Here is a 27,862-nt window from a genome sequence, read left to right on the forward strand (position 1 = left end):
AAAACTAATATACTTTCATGCTAGGTACTGAATCTCTTATTAGTTTTCTAGGTTTTTACTCCAGTCATGAAAAAAAATCTAGTCAATGTAAAATCATAATACTTCACATGAGATGAAGCAGGAAGGTTAGTTAATTTGCTCATATATTTAACACTAGCCCCTTTTTTTAACCTTGAATATTAGATATTCTAGGCTTCACCTTGCAAAGTACTCCTGGAAATTATTTGTGGACATGAGCATGGATTACTTTAAATGCATTATTTCTATGTAATGAGATGGCCTGGGTATCTGGCATTTCAGCTGTCCCATCACATATTTAGCTTAGCCCATATTTCTCACTTTTTACCAATCTACCTCTACTGCTCCCAGATGGCATTTTCTGAAGACGACTGTCCTCTATGGCCTAGGTAAAGACTGATGAGACTATTTTTATTATGACCTAGGAAATTATTCAAATGGAGCTCTCCAGAGGCATATGGTTGGCATTATGAATATTTTACAGAACCATCTCTGAAAATCAGGCCAATAGCATATACACACGGGGCCAAGTTCCACTCTCACTTATACCTTGGCAACCACGATGATTTCCCACTTGGCTTTGCTATGCAAGTATTTGTTTGGCTTATTGCATGCATGTATTTTTTATCTGTTTTTCCCCCTTTCCTTCAGCCCTATTTCCCACACTGTTCCTATAAAGAAGACAGCTACTGTCAGTGTGGAATGATTGCTATTTGGGGGCTGCTGACTATGTCTCTCTTACCTCATAAATACAGGGAATAGGATGTACACAGGAATGAGGGAAAATGTTCAGAAAATGATGCCTGGTGTAGCAGCGTCTTTCCTGACTTTTCTGAGGCACCAAAATTGATGCAGAATGTTTATACCACCTTGACCTCAATATTGCTATGAACTCCATGCAGGAAAGGGCTCTGGGGAACCCACTGGTTCCAGAGAGATGCTACAAAGAGAAAGCACTTCTTGGAACTCCCTTGAGAGCTGGGACCTGGAGCAGGGCAAAAATGGGTCAAAACATTATGTACCTTCTCATCAGGAGATGAGTATGCAAGGGCTGATATTTCTCATTCTGATATTTCTTCTTTCCTACTGATTTTTTTTTTCTCTTTGGTATATAAATTTTATTTCATCTGTATGATTTCCATTTATAAATTGAAACCCTTGGTAATATAATAACCCTTCTATATAAGAGGACTGATAAAACTCAAGAGTGAAGTTATGATGTGTGTGACCTTACAGAATAGGAAAAATACTTTAAGAATTAACACAGTAGGACATAATAAAATATTTACAATGTTTTATAAAAGGAAAAAAAAACACTAAAAAGATTTGTACTTACCACAATATCTTTTCCAGCCCACTTGCACTCATCCCTTCGGGAATGTGATACGGGCCAAACAATCTAAAGACACAAAACAAAAATCACATTGTGTTATTTCATGCTTCAGCATTCACAAATTGCAGGCCAAATGCTTACAGAGTCTCTTTACCCAATTTATCTTCCCTTCATTATTTTCCTTATTTCCATTTTTTTTTTAATTTGACAACAAAGGAATGAAATATTGGGAGCAAAACCGGGAATAATAGGTGTCATAGTAAAAACAATCTTGAAGTCTGCATTGTGAATTTCAGCTGTGAATCTCCAGTCCTATTGGTAAGAGGGTGGACTCTCCATTGACTAAGTGTTCTTTTAATCTTTTAAATCTCACATAATGGAAATACAATCTCACATTAGAGTCCCAGCATCAGAAATAAAGTGTTTGCCTCTTCTATTAGAGTGTATCTAATAATCTAGTTCCCTCTTTTCCTGGTTCAGTTAATTAAATAATAAAAAAGGAGTCATGGTATTTGACAAATATTGCACCATCAAAATAGAAATGTTTATGCTGTTTCTATAGAGCCACCCTAAAGCAACTAATCCTAAATCTAGGTTTTCTGTAGTGTTTGCTTAGCAGAAAATGGATCTCACCTCATACAGAGAAAATCCAGAGACCCTCACAGTCAATTATTCATGTTTCTTTGAAAAGCTTTTAGGAATTACATATAGAATAAAACATGATCTTCCCATAAAGTGCCAGGCTATTCATTTGGGAGCCTCAGATAATGCAATATGAATGGCCTTAAGTCTGGATTACAGTCTTGGTGTTCAATAAAGTTGGTTAATAGAAAGCAAAATGCAAAATATTAAAAAAAAAAAAAAAGATGGAATGTGGATGATTGAAGGGGTCAAAGGAGATGTTGCAGATGATATTTGGAAATATAGTTTGCAACATTTTTTAAATTCAAAATTTTCTTAAAGTAATCCAAACAGCAATCGAACATCCTAAGTCTATAAAATAAGGCTGAAAATTTTATGAGCACATTTGCCCTCAGAGGATTCCCACTACTTCCTGTTGCTATTCTCAGCTTAAAATGTGCAGATATGTGAAAATTTAAATTTACTAGGTTGAAAAACATTAACCAAATTTCTCAGATATCCCAAAAGGACCAGTTGAAGTTTAGTTCAAGTTTTGGGCAAAAATCTGAGTATTTTTCAAACCAGTGTATTTCAAGACAGATGTTCTTTCTCCTTAGTTTCATAGTAAAATCTTTTCCTCTAATTTGGTTTAAATAAAAGCTACGTCACACTGGATTAAGTACATTGAAAAAATTGGCTTTTTGAGTTTTGATGTTGCCATCAGCATTTAGACAGAAACCTGGGGAGTTTTCTTAGGTGGCAGAAGCAACAACTGGTGAAGTTTGAGCTCAAGTGTACCACTGGCTGCATTGTAATTTTGATTGAAGTGTCTTACGTGCCTCTCCTATCTATAATAAACAGATCCCCAAACTCTTAAAGCCTTTTGCCTACTCTTAAATCTAAATTCTCTAAGTCTGTTGCTAACATACATTTCCATGTTACTGACAGCAATTCTTTATTTATTCTATTAATATTTGTATACAAAGTCAAACAGTGTTCTAAAAGTATCTGAATATGTAAGTACGTAAAGTACTATCACTCCCATTCTACAGAGCTGTTTTCTGCAATGGAAACACCTTCTTTCCTTTAATTATTCCAGATGTTTTGCACATTAGGCAATTGATCCCTCAGAGAATTCAAATAAATAGCTAGTTTCCTTTATAGCTGCTCTAAAGAGAATAGAAAAGAAAATACTCAGTTTTCCTTTTATCCTCTTATCCTTAGAGAACACAAATGAATAGCCTGTCTTCCCTCTGAACAGAAAACACAAGGTATTTATTGCTATCATCTTAGGAAGCTAATAGTCAAACGGCCAAAAGGTCAGGAACACTGAGAAAAAAAAATAATCCCTGGGTATTGAAGCAATATATCTCTCATAAAAGGGTACTCTCTGGATTTTAAAATGTGCCATCAAAATACTTAATATAAAAAATCAAACCTCCATCCCATTGTTTACCTTCTTGACATTTTGTCTTACTAAAAAAAGGAAAACTTAATTATTTCTTTGGATTCCAACAGAAGAATGACACTAAATTGCTTGTCAGCTTTTAATTAGTCACGAACTTTCACTGGAAAATTACAATCTCCATCAAGAATGGCAATATTTTATGGACTTGTTCCTCCTTTATTAATACTGGAACTGTTTTGGTTCAAAAGCAGCAGAGCAGAGTGCCTACAAGTGCTGAGTTAAAGAAGAAAAATCAACACTTGGACTCCCAAATAGCTTCTTTTATCTGCAGACAAATACAGAGCAGTATGGTCTTTCTGTTTAAGCTGTCATAACAGATGCTTGGCTTTTTTAGCAGTTGCCATGAAAGTATGTCTTGTTTGGGAAATAGCTGGATTATTCACTTATCATTGACTTCTTTTTTTGTAGTCTTATTAAAAAAAATTTTGTAGATTATATAGTCAAAGGTCACAGGCTCGTTATAAATTTCTTTTCATAGAGTCAGCAAATATTTTTGTCGTAACAGTACTCCTGACATCCAAACACTTCCTATATAATTCCAACAGTGCACAACATAGCCTGAGCAATAACGAGTCTTTAACATTCAAAGCATATATTTACATTGTACAGAACATGAATGAATGTACCTTTTGATATTCCTTGATGTTAACCAGGTTGAAAGAAAATATGTGATCCTTTGCTCCAACATACAGCCGGCCGCGTTCTTCGTCCAAGAGGAAAGTGTGGTAACTGGAGCTATTAGCTAGTCCATTGAAATTGATTACATTGTTGGATTCCAACATTTCTGTAAGATAAAGGTTAATACTTCTGTTGTTAATACGGTCAAAGAAAATAGAAACTTTTATTTTGACTTGTACAGATACCATTTTAGGAATTTGTGCTCATGGTGTAGAAACAAGTGAAAGCATTATTTACCTGGGCCCCTGAATGTTTTTATTTCAAGCACCCAAACTGCTTGTGAGATTCAGCTCTACAAAGAGGTCGAAACAACAGTGAAATCAATTAAAAACCTGTATGAGCTTTTAGGTGGTAAAATTCTATCCATGTAGCTCATCAACTGTTGGACAAAGTTCAATTTAGTTCAATCAATGAGATTTGCAAGGATAAACTTGGGGATAACTGACTGATAACCACATCTAAACACAAAATCTATTTCCAACAGAAAAAAAAAAATTCATAAAGATCTGTAAGTTACAAGAAAAGAGATAAGAATGACTAGCGGATGAGATAAAATAACATGTAGCACCTATTCTTAAATGTATTATCTTTTGAGCTTTCTCACACAGGTAGCATGTTGTTCCCTTGATTGGAACAAGAATTTGACTAGAGAAAGTAACCTTGCTTCTCTTTAAACTCAAGAGTAATTTTCTAGTTCTGGTATTCTTCACAGAGACCTTCTGTGGCTTTTCAGTTTTCAGTAAGATAACTTCCATTTTCAACAATTATTCCAACTGAGAAGTGAGTAATCCCATATACTGACAGAAATCAAGGAGAAACTGCTGTTAAAAGTTTCTGCCTAATTTTCAACTAATTTTCCTTCTTTTTAACTCATTCTTTTGTATGAACAAGGAAGAGGTTAGGTGGGGATTTTTTGGACGTAGGTAATAGTGATACTTATGATTTTACAGAATTTCACACCTGCAGCTTTGTAGTTCTGCAGATGTTAAATGTATTTTTGATGTTCCCTTATACCAGGTGGATTTTGAAGCAGGTTGAAACTTTGCAAAAACATTAGTAGCAACATACTCAAGGAAGACAAACACTGTTAGTTGCATACCATTTAAGATAGCTTTTAGCTTTAATATTCTTTGTATTTATTTGGAAAAGCTCTCACTCTCACCAAAAATAGTTAATTCATGTAGCAATGTGGCAAAGCATCAGAGTAGACACCATATTTTGTTCCTTATTCTACACTTTTTGTCACTAAATATAACTATACATTTATATCACAAATTGTACTGCTCAAGGCTGAAGCTCACTTTTTAAAAATTATTTTTCTTTTAAATGTAACAATCAAATTACCTCAAGCAGTCTTGTCAAAATAATTCTTATGGCTTCCTGCCAAGTTCTAGAATTTGACTCTATTGTCCTCCAGTTCACTTATTTGCATTTTGTAAGAGACTTTACTAATTCTCTTTACTCTGTAATGACTGATTCAGATGTTGAATGTCGACTCGCTGAATAGTGAGTGATGTAGATGATTGATTGCTTAACTTGTCTTAAAACTCTCTCTTGGCTAGAAATGCTCTGCTGTCATCTGTATCTGATCATTTTTCTTATAATACAGCTGTCAAAAACCTTTGTAATTTTTTCATCTTTGTTGGTTTGAACTCATATACGTATGATTCTGCCCTTTGTGACTGCAGCGTAAAGACAAGTGTCTGCTGAAGCTGATGTTACACAAAGGTAAAACTGATAAAAATGAAAATGAGATCAGTTAGGCACACAGCTACTTGGCTTAAAAGAAGCCTGATATGATTTTGCTAATGTAGAGTTCTAAATATTCACATCTACAGATGGTGATTGATGTTGTTTTTTTTTCTTTCTAATATTCATGAAAAATGTGAGATCATAGCATTGGAGTCTAAGGTTTATTATGGCCAAGAGTAAATTACATCATCATCTTCACTGTTCATAAGTCTCCACAGTAAAACTTAAAAGGACCAGGTGTGGCTGTGCAGGGAAATATTTAATAGGGTTTTTTTTCCTTTTCATTTTCTGTGACTTTCAGAGCATGCAACCCAAACACTGTTGGGTTTTTTATGAACATGCAATTTAAAGTCAAACTAAAAGCTAAATTCCATTTCCTTGTCTAAGAATGGGACATTTCTTCGAGGTTTTAATTCAGTATGTGTCATATTGTAACAGTACTGACTTTTGCAGATGACAACTGGATTTCTAGGGTCTTTTGCCCAAAAGATTAGGCCTAGAAATGCTCCAAGCAGTGTATTTTAAATCACATGACATCAGGTTTCTCCCTGTCAGGGATCAGGTTGAAAATATAGGCTGAAGAGAAAAATGTCATTTGTGTGTTGATGGTTCTCAATCTCTACTTATTTAGGTAGGTTTGAGCTACATCAAAAGTAGGAGGAGAAATCCTAAATCTTTTTTGCAGTTCCTCTGCTGTTGATTCTGATATATACTCATTCAGTGATGAATGTGGCTTTACAGGCCACCCTGGAAAAGGGTGTTGAAGAGCAAAGCAATGGCATTTGCACAATCAATACAAATTAAGTATGCCACCTCCTCAAATTAATTAATTTTAAAGTGTTTACTATCCACTGTCTTCAGTATTCAATGAGTGTCTATTGCTGAGAGAAAGAGCAAAGACAGGGCTCAATCCCAGAAGGGCACTGGCATCCATCAATTCTACTGAGTCCATCACTCATGCTGGCAAGGTTAGTGGATGATCAGTGATAACATAAACCCAAGATTTACAACAAAGATTGCATTGTAATGACAAGAGGAAATGATAAATGCATTCAATTAATCAATGAAATTAATACTGTCTACTAGAATAGCCTAAATATTTTCCCTTTTTTTTTCTTATTACTAAATGTTGGTCTAGCCATGTTCTATGCAGACAGGTAATGGCTGCCCATTCATGAAGTCTTTTTTTTCCTTTTTTTCATCCTCTATGATCTGTGCAGTTATTTTTATTGCACAGATGTAACATTACTCCACCGTTTCTTCAGTAATTTCCCAGAGAATTTCTTCAGTAATTGCCCTGAGATAATTTTCTCATTTCCTTTTGACACATCCTCAGCTGTAGTCACACCTGTACTTTGAACAGGAGTGAATGAGCCCTATACAGCTAACCACTGCACACTACAACTAGCATTGTCTGTGAAAGGCTGTATGAGGTGGATTTGAAGTGGGGGGTGGTATTTTGAAGGTAAAAGAGATGCCATTGCTTTTGTTATTGGTGCTTCATTCTCACATTTATTAAGCGTTGCAGGTGACCAAAACTAACAGTTTCAAATACACCATACCTCAAAAAATAATCATATTATAATGAATGTGACCATCACTGAAACCAGATGGAGATTGAATTTCTCAGGGTTTGTGGGCTAGATGTCCCTAACAACCACTTCAACTAGCTTTAATTCACATTCCTGACTCACTTGCTCCATCTTAGTCTGCTTTCTCAGCCAGTGTCCAAGCTTGAAGTATTTGACCTCTTTCAAAGTGCTCCTCTGTAGACTCTGCATGGTCTTTTTTCTATTAACTGATGTGTCTGTTGATCCAGTCTGACTTGTGTCAGAACATTCACTTTGCCACAGAGAGTTGGCAAATTTACAGAAGAAAACCAGTCCCTAACTCTTGCATTCGTTTTAATACGTGGTTATTTAATTTGCTAATGGAATTGTAACTTAATAGTATATATACACACAGGGGGCCAAATTCCTGCTGTGAAATCCATGGAGATATGCATGCACAAGGAATGTAGATTTGGTTTATTTTTATCACACTTCTTCATTAAAGAAGAAGCCAGAAAACCACAGCTATAGCTGAGATGAATACAGATTCATGCAGATCCTGAAGTTTGGTTTATCCATGGTTGGTATTCCACTGTAAACCTTGTTTTATGTCTGTGTTCCCTCAGTGGAGTTTGTCAGGAGGAGAACATAACAAAAGAAAACCATCTTATTTTTCACTTATCTACTAGCAAGCAAACTATCTTTAATCTTTTTAGCAAGAGGGAGTTTGTCTGTGTAACAACTTAGAAAATTTGTGGGCTTTGGCCTACGTCCCCGTTATAGACTTCACAATGACACACACCAGCCAAGACTGTTTTTGTTGATAAGGGTCAAAAGGGCACATCAATTTCTCTAAAAACCAGAGGGAAGGTTTGCTAGTTTCCTCAGCAGGATTCAAATCTGGTCCTGTCCTATTCCTGGTGACTCTGCAGAGCGACTGGATCATGCAGGGAGTGCTGCTCGTCACAACACGCTCCTGAAGCCAACGAGTGGGCTGCTGGTTGCACAAAACTCGACCTGCATTCCTCTGCCAGCAGCGATAAGATCTCGCTGGAGATCTCCCAGCAGTAGGTAAAAGATGAGTCAATGCCATTATGCCATCAAACAGGGATTTTGCTGAACTGTGAGCAGTGCCTCCCACAACGTCATGCTGGAACATTTCCTTCTTCTCTCGCCAGGCTTCTACTTTGGCTACAGAGGATCAGGTGGCCACATGTTTGCACATGCATTTCTTGCTTACACAGATGCATATTGTGCCTGTTCTGTATATCAGCATGTGTATCTTTCTAAATAATCCCAGGTGTAAATTAGTCATTACTCTTTGAGTAATTATTTGCTGAATTCTTAGATACATACGAGGAAAGGAGTGTGTATTTTAACTTCCACCCTCTCCTGCAGCTTCCCCATTTCATTGCTGTGAGTGCAGATGGTGACTTCTGCCCCAGTCAAGCAGTTATGGAAAAGGCAGGGACTGGCAGGAAATCAAGAGAGCTTCCTGCAAGGCATGGGCCAGCAGAGCTATGTGGCAAAACCAGCAGTGGAAAAGCATGGAAAATGCACAGTACTTATTGGGAGTGCAGTCCCCACCCAGACAAGACAATGGCTGTCATACAGTGACACTTCAGTGGAGTATTTCCATACATAATGGAAAACACCAGTCTGAAATCAGGTGAGTTTGACCCCCTACCAGGTCTAATGCTTAGTAAAAGAGCCAATAGCCTGGAGGATAACAACTCCTTTCCCCCCACCCAGGATTTAACTACTTTATACCACAATTATTTTCTTTCATTGACACCTCAGACATCACTGGGACCTTAGGATCTAGCCCTTAGTGAGGAGAATGGTTCAGTCACCCACCCTAATTAAAAATAACTTGCTAACAGTTTGTGGTAATATTCAAATTTCTATAAAACAAAACAAGGAAAACTGATTTACCAATTTTTTTTCTTTTTAGCATTTCACCTGAGGGAGAAAAAATAATTGCAGAAACATTTGGTTTGTGACATCTTTTTAGTTTAACTGGTCAGATTATATGCCTTTCACTTATATTCAAACTGTTCCAATATTTCCATCCTATTTTTACCAGTAAGTCTTTGATTTCATACTAGGAGCAGAAGAATAGAGATATACAAATTATCAACACCCTCCCCTCAAAAAAAAAACCAAACCCAACAACTTATGCTTTCAGATAATTTTAGAATTATGCTGCTTGGAAATACCAGAAAGTGACCAGTTTTATCTCAAATGAAACAAAAAACAGGCTTATGAAGTGTATGAGATCACATAGTGCAGTTAAGTGATTTATCCATTTTTAGAAACGTAACATGAAAACTTGTAATCAGCACCTTTGGGTTTTTGCTACACTAGAGTCACGGAAACTTGAAACTACACAGCGTTTGTTGTTGATGGCAATTCAGTGTTATTGTAATTTGAATGAGATAAATCACTGGGAGAAAAGGGAGGGTTATCTTATCAGTAATCAAAATACAATTGGAACAGAGCCCCTCACAGCTGTTCAATCAGTCCTAGCTTTCATCCTCTTCATCTACCTTACCATAACAGTTGCCAATCACCTGGTTTCACTGAACTCTACTAAAAGGAGAAAAAAAACAGTACCATGTTTGTTTTTGAGCAAAACTTTTGCCTCTGAGAGAACACATAGTGCAGAAACACAGTTCAGGGAATTATTACAACTTATCAATTAGAGGTAGCTAGGACAAGATATACAGTTTTTTGTGCAATCATGATGTAAACCAAGGATTTTAAATGAAACACTCCTGCCTACCTTTCACTGCAGCAAAGAAAACTTGGGGGCCAGGAGTATAGTTTGATTAAAACCAGATACCTGGAAGAAGGAATGTTACACCCATGTTTTGTTTCAGTTGCACCAGTATAAGCATGGAATCCTTTGACTTCAAAATACTGATGCATATGTTTTTTATACTGTAAAACTGAGAGAAGATTTTAGCTCATTAATGTCAGCACTATTTAGCTACATGACAGCCCTTAAAGTGTTTTTGGTTTGAGTAATTGAAGGGGTCGCATGATATTTCAAAGACATAAAACATTTAGATTTTTAAAACCAACCTGTTTTCCCTTTATTATTTGTATTATGTTTTCCCTTTATTATTTGTATTATTTGTCCTTTTGGTCTCTGAAAGTGAATCCAGATTATCCCTATGGCTCAGCTATTTCCTTATAAAACATGAGAAATATTAACCTATGAACTAAACAAAGACTTGTAAAGCTTGATCTCATATATTTGTAAAATTATTATAATATCCCATATTATGAACTTGTCTTTGTGAGAAAGGTTATGGCACACATTTAACCATGAACTTCACAAGTATTTAAGCCCAACATTGTCACATAATCACAGACTTATGTTGCCTATACTACCTATAGCAGTTTTTATGTGTGTGTGATGCATCAGGCAGGAATATATGATGGCAAAAGGAGACCATAATCTGGTTTTATTAATACATTGTCTGTCTAAGGGAAAATTCACCTGTCTTGAGATTTGAGTAGGTAACATCTTTGCTGCCTCCTATTTGTGCTGGTATAAGAACTGCTCAGGAGAAATAATGGAAGTGATGCATTATACTAATGAGTACCCAGATCTTAAGGAGATCTACAACTACCAAGGTTCTTTAAAATGTGGCAATAATACAGCAAAATACTGATCTAATGCAAAGTTTATAAACATTCTAACTCAAATACTAGAAACACTGCAGGCATATTAACTCTGCCCTCTGAGTTTGCTTAGCCCAATGTGGCACGGCATGACCTGAAATTGCACCATCTGAGCTAGCACAGGTAAACAGCCAGCTAAATCCTATTCATTAAACAACTCAGTTATCAGATCTAGTTAGAAGTTAATCAATTTTCACCTCTCTCTATGATACTTCTATGAAGTTAGTCTCCAGCGAGCAGAACCGGTACTGGTTATCAATTAAGTAAAACTGTGGGTAGCTGTAACTTCAAGGAGTGATTACCTTATCTATAAACAGCACTGGCCTTGTCTCGTTAAATATCATAACACAGAGGCACAAACACCTTTGCAGGGACTAACACAGACACAGTTGTTCCAAGCAGGAATGAGGTAGGGAGACTGTCACACTCTATCCTCTGCAAGCTCGAGCCACATGTTGGGTCCAAGTCCAGTACAGAGCACAACTCTTACTTACTGATTGTTCCCAAATAAAGCAAGAATTCATGATAATTTATTAATTATTATTATTAAAGTCAGTTCATCTTCCAAATAGTCATTATTTCTGAGTAAAAACTCAGACATAAAACTGTCTGAATAATGCCAGAACCTGTCATGACATTTGGGGACTATTACATAAAAAAACTACTTAAATAGTTTTAGAAAATTCCCTTCCGAAAAGGGAACCTCCTAGCAGCTGAAGCTGAAAGTCACGAATCCAGTCAGTGTCTTTGTATTTACACGCCATGGACTATTAGGCATCAAAAGTAACAACAATGTCCATGTGTACTTGAGTTGCAGTTATGATAAAACCCTTCCTCATGCAAGTGTATTTCTTTCCCAGGACAAAAGTATTAAAGTATTTTTAAACTCTTAAAGAAATCCTGCTTTCAGGCACCAAATCAATGTACTTCAAAAATAACTTAGCTCATCTAGAAGAACTAGCAAATATGAGCTGTTAAGTTCCATAGGAATGGATATCAGAGGAAATTTTTTAAAAGATTGGTGGTTTTATTTTCAAGTGTGACTTTGCTGTTTGATAAGCAAGCTACCATTGGCTCTTGGAAAGACTAATGGGGTAGGTCCGTAGAGGATTTAGATGTCAAAATTGAGACAGTGTAAGAATGAGGGTGACCTGCAGAGGGTGAGCCATCAGTAAGTGAGAGTGTCAGCACTTTCAGTGGCTTAAGAGGCTGCAAGGGAGAGTGTCTCTACAGCTTCAGACACTGGGATGGAGGGAATCCAGCAGAGATAGATTAGATCTGAAATGAAATGAGATCTAAAGTGATGGCAGGCAGGTTGAGATTTGATAGGAGCAAGAAATTCTTTGCTATGAAGGTGGTAAGACACAGGTGGCTCAGAGAAGATGTGGATGACCCATCCCTGAAACTGGTCAAGGCCACATTGCACGGGGCTTTGAGAAATCTGGTCTAGTGCAAGGTGCTCCTGCTCATGGCAAGGTGTCCCATACTCTTGGAACTAGATGATCTACAAGGTCTTTTTCAACATAAACCATTCTGTGTTTCTATAAAGTCTTCCTCTGATGTATTTTATTTTTATTACCAAACTGACAATATAAACCTGCACAAATTATTTACTTAGGTGAATTATTTAAAATGCACAATAGGGTTAGGAAGATTCCCTGGAAATTTAGTTGCATATGTGAAACTACAAAATAGAAAAAGTAACACTTATATTTTCAGCAGATTTGTGATGGAAAATGCATCTGACCTGCTTCACAAAAGGTCTTTTTATGCTTAAAAATCATGTGTGAAACTCTTGTCTCTATCTGTGTAACAACTCTTCAAAATCCTCTGATTAATAACATGCAAAAAGGGCTTTGGGTTAGTCCTGCTAGTAGGTAAATCATTATAATCATTATAATTTATATAGCAGCTGGCTTAGATGGACTGTGTCCAGGTTTTCATTTATGGGTACATATCAGTGACCTCATATTCTTAATTTCAGACATAGCTATCAACACTTCTTCTGTTAAAATTTTGTTTTTCCAGAATGGCTCTACCCTTGACTTTGATTACATACCCAGCACTTTAAGGAATTGTCTTTTAACATTAATAGAATGGATGAGTAAAATTCATGCTTGCATTTACATCCTTCTCTCTTCTGATAGCTCTTGTTCCTTCTAATCTGTAAGTGAGGTTTTGGATGAATTTCAGCAAGGGGCTGAAAGCAACGACTGCAGTTAAGCAGTCTGTGTAGCTCACAGACAGATACACACAGCTCCACTGTGCTCTTTAATTGCAGCAAAATACAGCAGGGACTTCTAACCCCTGACACTCCTTGCACAGACTTCCATGCCAAAATAAAGTGACAATGCCCAATTTTGCTCTTAATTTGTCCTAATGAAAACCAATGGATTTATACTGTGGATAAAAGATTCTGATTGCAGTGATTCTGCAATGTGTTTAATATATGTATTGTTCATTAGAACAAATTAGTAAACATTATTTATCAAATATTTCCAGTTGCACCTACAACCTTCTGTGCATCAAAAAGGAATTTCCAGTTTTTCACTTCCATCCAAATGTCATAAACATAATTAATCATTCAGCAGCTAACCCCCCATTTCTCAAATCAAAGTGAATTTTCTCATGCCTGATACTGCTCTGTAAGTCAAAATTGTAATGTCTTTCAAGTTACACAAACCAAACTAGATCTACTTTCACTATTTTTATAATTGCTACATGCTCAAATAAGAAGCAAAAGTTTATAATTAACATTCAAAAATTTGTAATTAACATTCAAAATGGAAAGTAAACCTTACAATTTCTACATTCATTTTTTGGATTCTGGGCATACTCAAAAGGGGCTGGAAGGAATGCATTTTTACCTACAATTTCACTACATTGAAGCAAACTTGAAACTGTAGTTCTGACAACACCAAGAAACCACAGTGTGAAGAGCCTTAAATAGTTTTAAAATCACCCAAAATTTTTCGTAATCCACACAACACAAAGTTAAACTGCAGAAATTCTTGGCATGGGCTGTTGTAAATTGTAAAACTGGTTACAGTTTCAAGGGATAAAGTGGCAAAATGAAGAAAACAAAAACTTTAAGAGGCTATTGAATTTAGAGACACAGCCTCTAGCTCACCAAGTTCCAGAAATTCAAATTGCAGAAAACTCAAAGAGTATTCTGGGGAACTCTCACTCTCTAACTGACCTAACCCTGATATCTTCTACCATGGAGAACCCTGGTTATGGAAACACTATACTATGTGTTTGCTTTGGCTGTGGCTGGAGACAACATATTTCCCTCCTAATCACGGCTGGATAAAAATGCAGCAATGACCTGAGTCTTGACAAGGAAAGCGAAGATGCAAAACTTGAAATCTAATTCAGCAAAATGACTGCTGCAACTCCTTTCTCAGCTGGCCATGGAACCTCCCTCACCCTTCCTCCTCCCCACTCCACCTCCCCTCCTCAAACCCTTTGGGCCCTCCCTGGGTGAGTGGAATAATCTGCAAAGAGCATAATGTCACAATGATTGAATTCAGTTTCTATAACAGCATTTCAACCCCTAATTCCTTATAAACACCTTTTGTTTTGAAATAACTTGTCCATATTGGGTCTTTTAAGTGAACTTCAGAAAGACCCATCAGCAATTTCCAGTAGAGGTGGAAGAGGAAAAGTGAGTGGATTATCAGCAGCACTCAGGTAGCACCTCCTGTCTGGCTGGGCTTAATGCACGACGGGGTTTGGATACAACTTCACAGGGCTTGACCTCAGAGCACAGGTTCACTTGCTCAAAGACTTGTCAGTGTAAATACAGTTGGATTTGTTTGAACAACAGATCACCTGGTACAGCAGCCCCTATTTAGAGCAGCCTCAGAAGGGGATCCAAAGACAACTGAAAGTAACTTCATGACGTTTTGACTCCGAGACCACTCGGCCAGTCCCACCTGAACTGGCTGACTTGGCCCAACTGCAACATGTCCAGCCACATCTCCTCCCACCTCCTCCAGCAAAGGTCAGTAAGAGGGAGGTGACAAGCACACAAATTAGAATGGAAAAAGTGAAAATACTGTTCCAAAAGTAATGAAAACCAAGCAATTTTATCTTCAATGAAATGAACTTGGAGGGGACGGGGAAAAAGCTGGTGTGGCTGCCTGCTGTGCTAAATATCCATCTTTTTCCAGAGGTTTTATTCTTTTCCACTCTCTTTGGACTAGCAGAAATGTGATCTAGACTACACCACTGATCCTAGTGTCTCATAATTCTAAATAAATGGTAGCTCTTCTTGCATCAACACAGTAGCATCATTATCCTTAGTGTTACCATCAGGAAAGAAAAATAATGGAAGTTTTTATTTCTGAAGCTCCAGTGGAATATAAATGAGAATCATTATATCATTTTTCCTCAAGCCACAAAAACTGCACTTTTCTTACCAAGACAGAAATCAGAGCTCACATTCGTATCATTTACTTTGTGTCCCTGTCAGAACAGAAGCCTTTAGAGACTGATCTGTAGACTGAAGGTATCAGTGAAATGGTCCAGGCACACTGAAAGGGAAAGCAGAGTTTGCCTTCTTATCTTTACTATGTAAAATGAGAATTACCAAAATGTAACAATTTTTGCAAAATGTACTGCGAATTTTAACCTAGTTTATTTTTCCACCCTCTGAATTTATTTGCACTTTGTGTATTTTGAAGCAGGGCCATTTTTCACCTGGATTTAGGAAACATTGTCCACTGGCACCATATTGCCACGCCAGCACAACGCGAATTTAATGAATTTCTTACACACGTTGTGTAGCCTCAGTGTAAGTTTGGTTCATGTAAAGGGCACATTAAAACTTGGAATGCTGTGGGGGAAAAGGCAGGGCACTTTCCAGTTCCCCTTCCAGACCCAATGATATTATTCATTCTCAGCAGCTCCACTGGTTGCTCTACTAATTTCCCTCCAAAAGAATGCTCCTTTGGGTGCAATATTGAAGTGTATGTGTATGTCAACTGCCACACAGGCTTCCAAATGCCCACATTGATCCAAGATACCATGAGTCACTGTTGACAGATGAGGAACATTCACACAAAATCCCCGCTGAAAGTTAAAGGAGAACTCACATTTTTCCTTGATGCTCATACACTAACACATTGTGGTTAATGGTACACTCCAGAGATTTGGGGAGGGGGGTAAATTAAAAAAATTGAAGTTACAATTCACCTAAAATTGAACAGGACACTGATTCAGTGTTTCCAAATTAAAGTAGCACTGGGTGGTTCCAAAAAAGGTCGAAAGCCACATTTCAGCGGACTAGAAACTGATATAACTATTGCTTATTGCTTTTAATACACCCAAATTAATTTACAGCAGATGTGGATATAAGTTAAACACTTTAAGTGAAATGTACTAAACATGTCTAAAACTCCTTATTGTCTAGCAAGATTTTGATTAAATTTGGAATAAACTAATGTCATAATATAGTTCCTACATGTTTATAATGCTTGAAGACTAAGTAATACCCAAGAAAGACATTACAAGGCAGCATCATGACATTCTGTTGCAGACCACATTCATCCTTCCAAGATAGCTGGGAAAATGACTCCTTGTCCTCATGATGAAGAGCTTTCCTACTGACTCATATATATTTGAAAACCTTCAGGAATGGATATCTCACAGTCTTGAAAATAGCTCATTACCAATCAGTGTACAACAAATACACTACTTTTTACAAAGTTTTCAAAACTAATTTCAAAACTCATTTCAACCATCTGTTTCCTGTAATGCCAAATAAATATTCAAAATAAAGTCTTTGTTTTATTTTTTCCCATAAACAAATGTAATTCCAGTAGCAGCTGACACGGCTTCAAGTATAACGGCAAACACTTGGGTTTGTTTCTAGCTAGTCTAATTATGAAAGGCATCAGGGTAGATGTGTTTTCTTTTTGCAGCCAGTCACACTAATTTGACCTTCTGGGGAAACAATTTCAAAATGTCAACATTTGCATGCCTGAATCCTGATATGAACTAAAAGGAATCGTGTGCACAGGTCCTGCCTCCAGCTGTGACACACTACTTACCTCCTCAGAGGGAGTTAACACATTAATTTGAACAAATGAAATTAGAACAGCCAACTCTCCGTGGTGGGCAGAGGAAACATACCCTGGCCATAGTGGCTGACTGCAGCTTCAGTGCAGAATTGCTTAATTAAACTGTTGTATGACAGCTGCATAAGGAGTGCATAAACACCCCACAAAAGAGGAGGTCTTTAAGCATGGAAGTGTAAGTGAACGTAGTACTGAGTTCCTTAAAAAGAAAGTTACTTTTGCCCTTTTTAGAAGCAAAACTTTGAGATTTAAGAGAATAATTTACACATTTGCTGGTTTCTGCAGATGTATATTCCAGAAAGCACTCCTGAGATTCAGATGCTAACAAGTCTGAACAGGAATCTGGTAGAAAGGTCTGCAAGTTGAGGAAGCTCGCATCTGCTCCACTGCTTAGTTCAACCAGTTTGTGACCCTTGAGGTCTAATCCAAAGCCAAGCAAAGGCAGTGGGATTTTACTCATTGTGCTGAAAACTGCATCAAGCCAATGGATTAAGGGTATGATTCCTACAGGACCTATGTTTTCAGGAACCTCCTCCAAAACATTTACCCTTATAACCTCAGAAACATTTTTTTTAAAGTATGTACTTTAAGCTAAAACACAGGGTCCCAATGGATGTCACTAGGTAACACTCTTGTGCACAGAGCTCCAAATACATTCCTTATTTTGTGATTAAATGTTCAAGCTGACATGCTTTACAATGATGTCTGTAGGGAAAATACCAGCAGCGGGAATTTTCTATTTTGCCTTAGTCCAACTCATCTGAGCTGGAATGGGCTTTAGTAACTGGGATTTGGTGCTGGTTCATGGATGTCCCTTGCACATCCCACTGTCTGCCATGCTATCTGAGAACTCTGTTTCAGAATAATGCTAAAATAACAAATGGTGTGCACCACACCTAACCTGGATGCCTGATCTGGGCCCAAGTTTAGCTGTGTCACGAAGCAGTTTGGCAAAAATAAGTGTTAATGTAGGTCAGTGGAAGTCGCACGGTGCCCCTGAGGATCTCCACAGAGAGATCAAGTCTGCCTATATTTAAGAACATAAATTAATCAACTACCATTTTATTCTGCAAAAGAGACCTCAGCATTAAGCTGGAATGCAGCTTTTTAACTGTAGGTATTCATTTATTATCATGACAGATGCATGGTTTATTTGTATGCTATCTTTACTTTGTTCAATGTGCAGAATGGATGAAACATCAAATTTATCTTTCTTTTTGAGCTTTTCATTACTTCTCCTAATGACTACACACCTTCAAATGCTGACCTAGAATGGGGAATTATTAAATTGCTTTACACCTATACTAAAGCAAATATGTGTGTCAGAAACATGATTCAATTGAAAAGAAGCTGTTCCAATTCCTAACTTAAGTAGACACAAGAAGAGAGAAAACAAAAGTACCCTAAACTAACAGGCATTTGATCTGACTCATCAACCCCAAGCCTTTGAGAATAGTAGGAATCTGTTTGTCCCGTCTCACTCATCACACAGACCAGAATCTGCAATGAATGAAGCAGGGGTGTTACACACAGATCTCACCTTGCTGCACAGATCTCACCAGCCTCATTCTGCTCAAGAGATGTAGAAATGCCATAAAAACAACAGAAAAAAAAAAAAGTGTAATTAAAGGTTGCAAGGTACTTCTGCATATGAAATGGGCTGCTGAATTCTCCAGTTGTGTGAGGAGAGAAAGGCTTCCTCTCTGGAATTCAGATTTATTAGTAGTCCAGGCTCTACATCACAGATTCACATCCAAAAATGAATGTGTTGGCCGAAAATTTCCAAATAGAAAGAAGCAAGACACTGACCATGCAAACTTTCAATCCAGAGTGTTACACATTTTGAGAAACCAAAACTATCAATTTATCCCAGGAAATACCAGGCAGTTAATTAGTGTTCAAATAATAAAGCATTTACAATGAGGAAATGTATGATTTCTAGTCTTAAAACTTAGCACACCTTTCTTCTGAATTCAGAATTTAAATTCCAATTTAGATTTTACACACTAAAATGTTTCTGCAAGTCAGGAATATAGACTGTTCAATAATTAGGGGAACACACTCCACATTTTACCATGGAGTAAAAGCAGAGTGAAATGGACAACCTGTAGTTTCCTCACATCTGAAACCTCCATATATGCATGCACATCCTAATTCCTGTATAATCCTGAGTGGTTTACCTCTTAAAATAAACAGACTCTACCTTATGTCCTTACTGGATTACTGTGAGTAGGATGTTTACATAAAGGATATAGCTAAGTATTCACTGAACATAACAAGACTACAATTCACTCCCATGCATTACAGCCCATTATAATTTGGTGGCTATATTTAAATAAACCAACAGTTAACTATGCTGGCAATTACTATCTAAAGTTAATACTCTAATTGTGTCCAATCCTTCCACTCCAGAGTCTGATTCACTGAACTACCCATTAAGTGTAGATATGAAGATCAGAATTTTGTGTGAGAGAAAGAAAGCATAATTTATAGTCCAGGTGTATTCGATGCCAGTTTAGTAAACATTTGTATTTTCACAGTTAATAATACTAATTACAGTGTGCATTACCCTTCATGCAAGGATCTAACCGCAATCTAATAAACAAGAGGACCCAAGTCTCATTCTCAGTCACTTATTTGGGTAGTGTAGAAGGGTTTCAAGATGGAAATAAGTGTTTTAAACCTTTCTTGTACTATCCTAATTGCGGGTTATCTCCATGACATGAAACAAAAAATCCTTAAGTTGTGCTGACCTGAACCATGCTGAACCACAAAAACCAAGCGCCATTTCAGGCTGACACAGCACCACAAGATTGGAGCTTGGTGAGCCTGAGTGAGTAATGTCTGTGGAGAAAAAGAGATGGCTAAGGGGTGATCTAAGTGTTGTCTTTGACTACCTGTTGGGCACAGTCAAAGAGCAAGAGGTAACATGCACAAGTTGAGTCAGGGAAATACTGAATGAGATATACAGAAAAAAACTCTTGACTGCAACAATAACCAGAGAGTTTACAGTCTTCATCCTTGGATATCGTCAAAACTTGACACAATCAGACACAAAACCCCCAATCTAATTTTGAATATAGCCTTGCTTTGAGCAGGAGGTTGAAATAGAACCTTCCAATCATATTTTTCCCTATGCATTAAATATATTGATTTAGCTGTGATAAATAAGGAGCTAACAAAAAAACCAACCAAACAAACAAACAAAAAAACAACACCAGAGGATATTACTGGCAAGTTCCTGTTATTAAAACAAACAAAAAGATCCTCCAAAACTTATTAATATCTCTTAAAGCTGATTTTTGTTGAGGTATTTCTGAGGGTAAGAATTCCCTTACAGTAAGTAAGAGCAGAAAGCAAAATGGGCAACAGGAGACAGAGCACAGAGTGGTCCTTGTAAAGCAGCTGGGGGCTACAGTAGAGTATAAACACTACAGCTTCTCCTTTACTGAGCAAATGAGCTTTCCCTAAAAGACAGAGGACTGAAATGTAAAATGCATTACAGTTTATGCATGTTAGATATGTCAAATAAAGGAATTCAGATGCAATTTTGGCCAGATTCTTAAACAGCATAATAGATGGCAATATAGCTATGTAGATTTCAATCTACTTATCACGTTTTCATTTATTGTACCCTCATAAATTCACAACACAATCTCTTTTTAAGTAACAGCATTTTTAAATCATGCAAACACAAACAGGCAATAGTTCTCTGGATTGATAGTTTCTACAAAATAGTCCTTTATGTATTAGCACTGTTTGCTTATTACATGACCACATTAACAATCCCTGTGAAAAATTTTCATGAGACAATGTGGTAAATAGCAAATAAAAGGGGCACAGGTAAACATCACCTTAATGGTGATTAAATAACAGTCTCAACACACTGAAAAAAATTGTGTCCTTTTGACTTCAGCATTCCCCAAACTTCACTCCAGCTTCTGGACAGCATGTGCACCACAGCCATAAAGAACACAATGAGACTTAACAAACATGGTTTCACAGTCTATTTTGCAGAAGAATAGTCTGGAAGAAGTAGTGAAGGTACTTACAGAGTTCAGAGTATAATTTGTTGTGGCTATTTAAAAAACAAGGGAATGTTGATACAAAAAGACAAAAGAACTGCAGTGTTAAGAGTTTAACTCCTTTTCCTTTTATGGCCTGTTACTGCATGGCTGAACATTGCCACTTACTTTGTATTTTCAGAAGATACTGAATTTAAGAAAACTCTTTTGTTCCATTTGCAGCCCACATGCTGACACAGCAGCTCATCTCTTATTGTTCTGACTTAACTATTACCTGATATATTTGATGTGCTAGAAGATAAGAAGCACAAAGATTCCAGTTACTCTAGAGATACCAAAAGAAGAATCACTTAGCAAAGAACAGCTGAGAAGAGAGTGTTTCTGGCAGTTTCACTCTGGGGTGTGTGTTAGAGCCACAAATGTCAGTTCAGACCCCGTAAGTCAGGAGTCTTTGTTGGGGCTCTGCTGAGCACTGAATGATCTCACCCTCTCCTGACTCCCACACACAGAGGTACACAGGGAAGAGCAGGCTCAACCAGTCTTAAATTCCTTTGACAGTTCAGACTCCAGATAGATTCTGCAGCAGTGGAAGCAGGGCTCATAGCAACAGTTAGAAAGATATGTTTTGAAAGAACAGATTTATTCAAGGTTAATAAATGTTTCTACTGTCATTTTCCATGGATGGTAGTTCTGGTGATGAGCAAACCCTCACAATGGAAATCTGGCTCCTAATGAAATTTTTAAAAGCTTGCAGGATCTCATAAGGCACAATACTAGGTGGAAAGGACTGATTCCCATATAGTTCCCATGAACATTTCTGAGACAGCTCCAGCCTTGCCTAGAATAGACAAAATCAACCTGTACTTCACCTGTACTGCATCAACTTGATTTGTATCAACAATCTGAAGAAGATTATTCTTTTTAACTAATTTACAAAAGAAATAAAATTTTGCTGTTTGATTTCCCCATGGTAATGTAAGTTCTGTGATTGCGGCAAAAAATGTGAAGTAGATGACCCAATAAAAATCAAAACCTCTGATTTTTTGTTGGGAACTAGAAAAGACCATGGGGTAACATCATCATTAGGATCATAGAAAAAACTAGGAATCTCCATAGCTCTTCAGGTGATCATTTTACCTACTAAAAAGGAAATCTCAATGAATACATGGTATGAAAAAGCAAACTGCTAGAGAGTAAAAGCTCTTTTACCAAAAAAACTGTACTGTGGTTCCAGGAGAGACAAACACTCCTAGCTGGGTTCCTGAACAAAGGATATCAAATGAAGGCAGGAGGAAATAAAGCCTGACTCCATGTGATGTGTGCCAACTGTGGTCTCATAAAGCCAAGAAATCTTGGAATGCTTTGAGTATGTAGTATTTTTAGAGCCCTAATAAAGCACACCTGAGCTCCTCTTTACCACATTTAAAGACATGTGCCACAGAAGCTAGATTTTGCTGTACATTTTTGCCTATTCCAGTAACCTGTAATTAAAAAGCATTCATGTGGAGGAGAGAAGAGCACTCAGTTTGCCTATTCAGATTCCTCTGAATTACTCCTACATACTGTTCCAAAGACCATAACATATAGTAATGCTCTCAAATTTTTCTTAAGTCATTTAGCTAAGAAGAATAGATGACACTGCTATGTCTGCCTTGTTGAAATCAAATATTCTTGTATCTCCTACAGATGTTCTTCCTCAATTCCTTGACTTACTGGAGTGTATGTCTACACCAGCTGTCTACCTTCAGCATCTCCAGAACTCTGAGCCAGAATGAGAAACAAACCTGTCTCTACTATTAATAAGATTTATTTACATTTTACCTAACTAAGCAGTGCAGTAAAAGAGAAAACTGTAAGAATTGTCTCCTCCACACCAGACACACAAGTTACAATAACCCTACTGTCCACCCTGGTAAGCAGGTATTGGTATCAAAAGTTACACTGCACACAGAGAAGTCAAAATGAGCTATGACAGCATGAAGGAACTGAGGGACCATTGGTTTCACTCCATCCAATTTATGTTCAGAAAGAGGTGATGTTACCCAGAAAGCAGATGCAGTCTCAGCAGTGCCAGAATAATCAGATCTCATATATACAGTATATGTGATCCAGAGATGGAATACAGGTAGCCAGTCATTTGGAACAGTCACGTGCCAAACAACTCTGGTAGCACAATACTAGGAAAAAAAGCATGGAATCAAAATACACACTGTAGCTATCAAAACAAAGGAGGACTAGGAAAATGTTCAAATACCTAAGTTTTACAGGAATCCAGTTACATTTTTATTAAAAATAATAATAATAATGTAGTATTAGAATTAAATGCTGTCTGCTTTCAAGTCAAGGAATTTAGTTTGCATGTCATCCAGGAGTCACCATTTCAGTACAGAACATGCATAATTATTCTTTCCCAGTCAGAAACTGGGCTGGCACTTTCTGTACTAGCTGATCTCCTGTAATCTTTACAATTATTTTCTGCTAGAGTATATTGCTATACTGATCCCTAAATACACATACTGGTTGTCTACTATGGCAACATCTTATTGCTGGCTTGAACTACTGAATGGGAGGCTACAGAGAAGGTTGAAACAGTCTCTCCCTAAAGTGCCCAGTGACAGGAGTCAGCACAGCAAATTTAGTTTAGAAAGCAGATCGAGCTTCTTCAGTGTGAAGATTGTCAACCATTGGCACAGAGGGGTAGAGAAGCTCTGGAATTTCCAACTTGAAGATACTCAAAAGTTGCCTGGAGAGAGCCCTGAACAACCTGATTTAGTCAGCCTTGCTTGGGGCAGGGGCTGGATGTTAAACCCAAGGACTGTCAGCAGCCCCTTCCAACCTAAATTACTCTGACTTTTTAATGATACACCTGCCCACTGAGTAAAGCAAACTCTTACTTATATTCTTTTTTTCACAGCTACTGTTGTTTTCACACAGGTATTCATTTTTTTTTTAATATATATCTCACCACTTCTGCAGCAGTCTACATGGTAAACTTCTTTCCTTGAGTAGGGAGGAACAATCACAATGATGAATTAGGTTTTTCTGTCAGGGCACACAGGCACCTAGAGCAGAATCAGTGGGGCAAAACAAGGTAAAACACCCAAGATAATAGCAGATTATGTGTACCATGTGTTATGCAGCTGAGAGAAGAAACTCTAATCAAGTCCCCTAAAACTGAGATCTTGTAGTTCAGAGAAAACTATTGCAACTAGTTAAAATTACAAACTGAGATAAAACTAACACAAAAGCTTTTCCCAGTTTTCTGTAAGTGAAAATGCCAGTAATTTTGCTGCTGCTGCTGTTGTTGAAATAAAGATATCTCAGGAGCACAAGAACACTGTGGGGGTGGATACAGAGAAAGTGGCAACCATAGACACAACTTCAAGCAAGCAGGTTCAAACTTTAATGACCTGTGTAGGAAGATAAATGAGACTTCAAGAGAAAACAGCACTGTTGGCATGAGGATGTTGTTAGGTGCAGCAGGCAAGCACTCTCAGTGCTGATAAATTGGTAGCTGACAAAGAGCTACATCTTATAATGATGACTGTGTAAGGCAGAATGTATTTTTCCTACTAGTTCTTTGTCTTTCATCACATGTGTTTGATGAATCCTAAATTAATCCTGTGCTCTGTTTGAAATCAGAGAGGAAAAACAACAGCCACTTATCAATCACATTATTTTATCTCTCAATTATCCTTAATTTAATAATTGTATTATTTTCACTTCTGTTATAACTTTAAGGGCTTCTACTGCAAACACTATTTTTTCAGATGGTTTAGGTTACCAATAATTTTCAGTAAGAGTACTTTTCCATCTTTTTTTTTTCTTTTTTTTTCTCTAAGCTCTTTTCTATATCATTATTTTGTCTAATCATCAGCTTTCCTGGAAATATTAATCATTATGTCTACTAGACTTTCAGAATAACCTGCATCAAGTTTCCTTAAATTGCTTCTCTGTTTATGTTAGCCACAGTCTGAATAAAATTATTTGAATAAACAGGTCTGAAGCATATCCTGAATTGTACAGTTGGGATATGAACCCAAAATCCAACATAATTCCTGGCATTACAGTAATAGTATTTAGTAGAAGAAAGAATTGTATTAAATTATAAGTGCCTGCGGAAAGGAATTCTGTGCAGCTAGCCCTATTTTCCCTAGTAAAACATATTTTATTATCCTTTGTTTCTTATAAAAAAGAACATGAGTCCTATCTTGGAAGAACTATGAGAGTTCTGCCACGGCATTTTTTGACTGATCATACACTCTATCATTTGCATGTCATTCAGAACAAGTCAGCTGAAAGTACCAACTTAAAGATACCATGATGTGAAATTAAATGGCATCATGTTATGTGAAAGAAGCAACAAAATTAAGATTAGAGAATTTAATGTCTAACCCAGCCTAAATACTATAGTGCTTTATGGCACATGAATGGTTAAATGGCCTAGGTCCAATATATTCCAACTTAGACCAGAACATCAACCACTGTTTGGAAGCTCCAAAGCAAAGTTTCCAAACTCATTTTCCATCATTTCTTTGCAACATGTGGCATGTAAGCCTACCACAGATGGATGGACACCACCTTGACGTGGTCCTTACCACTGCTCCATTTCCAACCTCCAAGAAAGTTTCTGTGTTACTGATTTTAGTTTTCATTTACTCCTGTATTGAGCAGAGTGGTCTGATCTAAAACTTTGTATTCTGAAGGCTCGTACATCTCTCTATCTCCACAGGAACAGAAGGTGTTAATGAGAGCACAGTTGTAGTTCTAGGAGCTCACAAAACTTACATAATTATTTTGGTGGCTCAGGGAACACACAAGGACGTTTTGAGATATTGATAGATTAACAAAGCTTGGCATGGAGAGTGCTTTGACTACTGGTCTGTGTTTGTGCAAGTGGCTCAGCCTGCTCTGTGCAAGGGATGGGCTGGATAGAGCTGTGGCAAGGACAGGCACACTTATTAACCTTCAGCTATTGCCTGTAATTAAAAAACCAACTGGCCTGATATTTGTCTCATAAAGTAATGGCTGCAGAAGTGCTGGCACTAATAGCTCACACAGTATTTACTGTTTCACATTTTGCAGGTTTAGAAAACAAAAGGCATGGTTAGCTAAACAAACCAGTGTAAGAAATGGGCCAATATATTCTGAATAACAACAGCATAAAACCAGTTTAGTTGAAATACAGCATAGTTTCACTTTGCTCATTGAGTGCTATTGAATTTTTGGCAAGGAAAAATAAAAAAAAAAAAGAGCAGATGGTGAAAGAAATAAATTAAGCTTCTGGTGATGGAATACAATATCACACTGAATTATAAAGCATGATGAACAGAAATCCCGTTAAATAGGCTCTTACACCCAGTATAAGAGGTTCATATTGTTGAAGTTCATCTCTGATTATTTTGGTTTATACTCTATTTTTTAGAGCTTTTATTTTCAATACTGATCCCGACATGAATTCAAAACAGAAATCCAAGAAAATGTAAAAAAGATGCAAAAAAAGTGAAAAGGTGCCCTTTTCACAGTCTTCACCCACAAGCCAGACATTCTAGTAGTAATATTCTAAAATGTAGAGTATTGTAAAATCAATCAAAACCCTTATACTTTTCTTTTTTTAAGAGTCCTTATTCCCTACTGCAGATTTGAAGGTCTATACGTGTGTGTGGCTGAAGCTTTAACATCATTTTCCAGTCCTTCCAGTTTTTTTTTTTTAAGTTCTCTTTTGTCTCAAAATCTTGCTTTGCTTGTATCTTTAGACTTTGGAAACATCAAAATGTTACTGTTAAAAATCAATGCATTTAAGAAAAAAGTGTAACGTGTTTATGTGAACACTGTGCAAGGTACCCCTATTTTCAGAAGTAATAGCACAATGTCAAACTTTGCCCTGGTAAACAGATATATAACTTTTCAGGAATTCACAGTTTAACTCTTCAGTAATAATTTTTCAATTTTTTAATGTGATCTGATCAGCATTTAAGTCACAGGCACTTTGGTACTTTATCAATTGTGGTAGAGAGGTTTAATTTTTCATATATTGTAAATTCTTTGGCTTCACAATGTTCTTCTCTTTCTTTAACTTAGTGTTCCTCCAAACCACAGCACTATGTGGTAAACAGAGTCTAATATCAGAGTATTTGTCTCAAGAGAATTTTAGTTAAGTTAGTGAAGACAAATCCTCTGTAATGTCTATCATTATTATTTATTATTAAAAATATCAATACTTTTCACCCTTTAGCCTCCAGACATGGTTCAAAGATGATCTGGTAGCACTAGTTCCACTTAACATTTGAAACATGAAGTTTAATTTGGTTTTGAAGCTACAAATCATGGTTTGAGACTCAGCTCCTATTCCTAAAAACTGGTCTGAAGCCTTGGACTCAACTTGAGAGAGTCTGCTGCTTTAATCTCTATGGAAAACTCATATTGTAAAGCACATACACTCCTTTTGCACTTGCTTTTAACAGAGAGATGGGGAATCCAGTGTCTGGTTTCCCTTTATTCTGGATTTTTACAACATAGGGCCATATTCCTAAGGTTTACACTACCCATTCCTACTTTCTAAAAAATATTTTATTTCAAGACCTATGTAGAAAAACTATATTAGCACCCATAGGGATATTTTAGGCCTGTATATCTTATTA

General features: G+C 37.0%; 1 protein-coding gene across 2 annotated transcripts in view; it reads right to left on the reverse strand.

Moving 5' to 3' along the window:
- Positions 1–27,862, reverse strand: part of SEMA3A (semaphorin 3A) — a 165,315-nt gene that overhangs the window by 113,618 nt on the left and 23,835 nt on the right. For both annotated transcript variants that reach the window (XM_077179195.1, XM_054631159.2), the window contains 2 exons: positions 4,067–4,224; positions 1,355–1,417 (listed from right to left, as the gene is read on the reverse strand). In XM_077179195.1, the coding sequence (XP_077035310.1) occupies positions 1,355–1,417; positions 4,067–4,224 (221 nt within the window). The remainder of the gene's footprint in view (positions 1–1,354; positions 1,418–4,066; positions 4,225–27,862) is intronic.

Source organism: Agelaius phoeniceus, chromosome 5 (assembly GCF_051311805.1).
Source record: "Agelaius phoeniceus isolate bAgePho1 chromosome 5, bAgePho1.hap1, whole genome shotgun sequence".
Classification (NCBI taxonomy): Eukaryota; Metazoa; Chordata; class Aves; order Passeriformes; family Icteridae; genus Agelaius; species Agelaius phoeniceus.